This window comes from Gavialis gangeticus, unplaced genomic scaffold (genome assembly GCF_001723915.1).
Source record: "Gavialis gangeticus isolate Ggan-Ray unplaced genomic scaffold, GavGan_comp1, whole genome shotgun sequence".
In the NCBI taxonomy this organism is placed as follows: Eukaryota; Metazoa; Chordata; order Crocodylia; family Gavialidae; genus Gavialis; species Gavialis gangeticus.
In genome coordinates, this window is record NW_017729018.1 from 14,415,900 (window position 1) to 14,420,215 (window position 4,316).

Here is a 4,316-nt window from a genome sequence, read left to right on the forward strand (position 1 = left end):
CGGGTTCGTATCACCGCGTGGATGTTCATGCGTCGGGTGCAGCGCTCCAGGCTGCAACTTTCAGCTGGGAGCATTTAGCAGCCGACTACTCCGCTTCCCTTCATCATTTACATTAAATGTTGCTTTACAAATTCCCAGCTAACAATTTTTGTAACCAATCTCAGCATGCACACACTTCTATTCAATAATAAAAACGTCCTTTGGCCCCCAGACAACTTATTATCCGCAGCCCTGTGTACCTGACAGATAGAGAAAAACGAACGCGTTTGACCGATTCCCCGACCCCTCAACAATGGGCTTCTTTGTGAGCCTTTAATATCCTTATCAGGTCTGTCTAGACACCCTGACAGCAATTGTCCCTAGTAATGTCAAAATGCACCCTGACCCTTCTTCTCATCCTCCAGCTCAGCTAGAAACATTTCAAGGGGACAAACGCAAGAGCCAATTAGCTTCACAGTCCACAGGGCACACCTGTGTCTAGCTGACCTGGACACCTCTGTACAGAAGACAGACTCTTTGATGCGAGGGGTGAGCCAGAAGATTTAAGCAAACAGGAAACTAGTTTCAACGTTAATTCTTTCTCTCTCTCTTCCATTCTTTTATTTTTTTAAAGGCCTGGATAAAACCTAGCTTCCACAGCTCACCCAAAGAACAGAGCTGAGAAAATTAAAAGAAAATAAGATACTTAAACAACCTAGTATATATCCAGCTCTGTAAACAGGAGACACAAGGGGTGTCATGTAATGTATGTATGTATGCGTGTATGTATGTATGCATGGTGTAGTGCACAGCTCCTAGCCTCCAACCTTGTTTACAGATCCGGTCTCGCTCCTCATCTGCACAAAAGCAAAAAGCAGTGAACTTCACATTATTAGAACGCCACAATGATTATTTAAGATAGAGTCTATTTTACCAAATGCAAGTAATAATTTAGCTTTCAGGAGCAAATAAGTCATTGCAGTTTGAAAGAAACAACCCCCCCCGCGCAAAAAAAACCAAACAAACCATATTTATGTCCTACATGCAAACAAAAAACCACACAAAACCAAAAGAACTGGAGAGAAAAGCAGAGAATTTTATCCTCACGATGCAGGATAATAAAAGATGTAATAAACCAGAACTAGCTTAGCCCTAGAGCTAGGAAGGATTTACAAAGATTGTTTAATTGATTTTTCTTCTATTAAAATGCAGATCACACCGTCTGGGATTCAGAAACTCAGACACATGTCTTTGTGTCCACTCAGCTCCATGAAGTCCCCTGTCTGAAACTTGCACAATGCCCAACTTGCACGTGTTCAAAAGACATGCTGTTCCTTTTTGTCTGGGCCTCTCGGCACTGGAACAGAGTTGGGAAAAGGCAAATCCCTCCCTCGCTGCTTGAAAGTTCAGTTTTCTGGGATTCTGAGGCAGAATCTGCCAAAACCAGTGGCAGAAATTCTACCAAAAAAAGAAACTGAAGTTCAATATTCTCAGACAACCTGTCACGAGATTCTTTGGCAATATTCTCCATTCCTTCACCTACTGCAAGCAACCGTGGCTTAAGGCTAAGAGAATTCTCTTAAAATCTTCTCTCGATGCAGATCAGATTTGACTCGCTCTTCTAAAGAAAAGAAAAGTCACCAACTCCATTGTCTCCGCCACCCCGGAGACACGCTGGCCCCTTTATATAACCTTCCTTGTCCACAGAAGAAGTGGTTTGCCAGGGATAACTGCCCTCATGCCAGCGAGAGGTGGGCAGGAGCAGCCGGACCCACCACCTAATAGCAGATGATAGTCGCTGCAGATGCACGCACACGTGCGCACACTTTTCCTGACCTCAGGTTGAACAAACCCCATCTCCGAAGTTCACACAGCCCCAAAGAGCCCACGGTGCCGGAGGTTCAGTCCGCTTGTAAAAGTCACAGCATTAGACAGCTGGCTAGCCCCTGTCAGTTGACTGGAATGGATTCTACTTTGGGATTTAATTTACCAGTGTTCTACAGAATATATTAAACCCTGAGCTCTGAGGGGGATGGAGGCTGGCTGGGGAGAAAAATACGTCTATTTTCCTGGGCAACTGTACGGAGATGTACCCCGACCTTAGCGCAGCTCTTGCAAGCGGACGCTGAAGCAGGGTGCTGCAGGGAAAGCAGGACTCCTCCGTTCACAGAAGCGCTGACAGAGCCTGACTTCTTGCTGGCATCTAGCGCACGTCCTTTAAGACCACACACCAAGGCACACGTATGACCACGCACGCAGGCAGAGCACGAAGGGCGTAAGCTTCCTATGTAATGATTTGCTCAAGTAGTAACACCGCTTTGTAAACGCTCCCCACAGGAACACTGAATCCTACTCACATTTCAGAGGTAAGCAGGGGTTAAGTGACATGCCCATGGCCTTTACTAATGGCAGAGCTGGGACACGACCTCATGAGTTCCATGCACTAAAAGCTACACAGATCTGGGCAAGGGAGGAGGGTCTCCGGTGTTTAAATCCCCCAAGCCCCCTTCCCCCAATATGCTGCAATTTTCAGGTCAGCGGCAGGGGTAAGGAAGGGAAGCAACAGTTGAAAGGATGGTATTCGAGGAGTCATTCTGTGAATCCCTCATTCTGCTTAACTATGGGTCTGCAGTGGGGCAAAATCCCACTTCCCCAGGGAAGGCTGGGTTTTGACAGAAATCAAACACGCCGTCTGGTGATCACAGCGCCTGGGGCCCACACGCCATGGCCGATATACTGGGAGCACCGTTTGGCAAAGGACATACCATACAGTCACAAACTCCAGGTTTGCAAGCGAGGGGTTATGACAGAAACACACCGAGGGTTTGAGTGGTGTGGTTACCTGAACTGCAATCCAGCTGGCATTAACCGCGTGTTCTCCAAATGGACCAAACCCTGAAACAACAACAGGAACGACACAGTGAGCACACGATTTCTTCTGACCCCTAACCACTATGAAACTATGAGACTCTCGCAGGCTTGGCCAGACTTCGAGGTACAAAGTGGCTTGAACTTTCCTGTTTTAAACATGTCTCGGGGCGGGGAGTGGGGGGGCTTGCTTATGCACGCTACAGCGTCCTCCTCCAGTCCCAAGTTCTGGATCACTTATATCCGAGTAACAGGTCAAAACTGTGCCATCTTCCAAAACGTGGGGCTGGCGGGAAGCACGTCCGGACTGAACACAGGCAACAGGTCATCTCAGGCGCTGCTCTTCCCCTTGAGGAGCGTGTCCCTCCCCCCATCCCGGGATGGTTTTGGCTCCCGTTACAGAACAGCCTCGTTACGGGACTGGATCCCACCCCACAAACGTACCCGCCTGCCAGCAACCTCCTCGCCAAAGCTGCCCTGCGACTCCTGTCGCTGGAGTTAGGCTTTAACGGGGAAGAGGAGAACGCGAACGGCGAGGACGGTGCTGCAGAGCGGACTTGCCCCCTTCGCCTGCTTTCTAATGAATAACTCGGGGTTAACGAGTAACTCATAACCCCTCGGGCTGAGCCCGCACGCAAAGGTTAAGCAATTCATCTGTGTGCAAAGTTGCATCGACAGACTTTGATTTGAACTTTCACACACGCACACGTCTCCGTTAACGTACGAGGATCTCTGGGGTACGAGGAGCTGTCCTATTAGGGGCGACTTTCTCCAAGCTGCGTCCTGTCTGGTGGGATACGGCCGGGGACGGGGCTGATCCTACCAGGGCTCCACGGGATTTTGAGTCCAGTCAAACTTTCATGTCACCCCGTCCCCATGCGCAGGCGACCCGGCTGCTGGAGGCCACGGGCTGCAGGTGAAGGGGAAGCAAAGCATCCCGACAGGGCGTGGGGACCCCTCAACCGGGGCCGCCATAAACGTGCCGTCCCCTTCTCGTGCGGGGTCCCAGTGCCAGCGACGTCCTCGTCCCGCACAGAGCCGGTTCTGACCCCGGCAAAGCACAGCGGTCACCTCCTGCCCTGGGGCCCACTGCCCGCAGTGCCCTGGGCCGCGCCCCTCGAGCCGACACCTGCCACGGCTCCCGGCGCTGGCAGGGAGCCTGCGGCCTGCCCGAGGAAGGGACCGAGCGCCCGCACAGCCCGCACATGCATTCATACAGCCTGCACACGTGTGCACACGCCATATACACGCCTGCACACCGCCACGCACACACACATACCCCGTGCACTTGCATGCAAACCCCCATGCACACACATGCATACCCCCGTGCACTCCCCCGTTCCCACCCCGCAGCCTCTCTGGGACTTTCCCGAAGTTGCCGATCTCAGGGGTCCCTTGCCAGCGGCGCCACCCACCCCCTCGGCCACTCACCCGTCACCACCACCGGCCGCCGCCGCTTCTCCATCGCG

General features: G+C 51.7%; 1 protein-coding gene across 1 annotated transcript in view; it reads right to left on the bottom strand.

The window, feature by feature from the left end:
• Positions 1-4,312, bottom strand: part of PGPEP1 (pyroglutamyl-peptidase I) — a 29,900-nt gene extending 25,588 nt beyond the window's left edge. Inside the window, exons 1-2 of the mRNA XM_019513637.1 lie at positions 4,279-4,312; positions 2,822-2,874 (exon numbers count right to left, since the gene is read on the bottom strand). Of these exons, the coding sequence (XP_019369182.1) occupies positions 2,822-2,874; positions 4,279-4,312 (87 nt within the window). The remainder of the gene's footprint in view (positions 1-2,821; positions 2,875-4,278) is intronic.
• Positions 4,313-4,316: the final 4 nt, after the last annotated feature.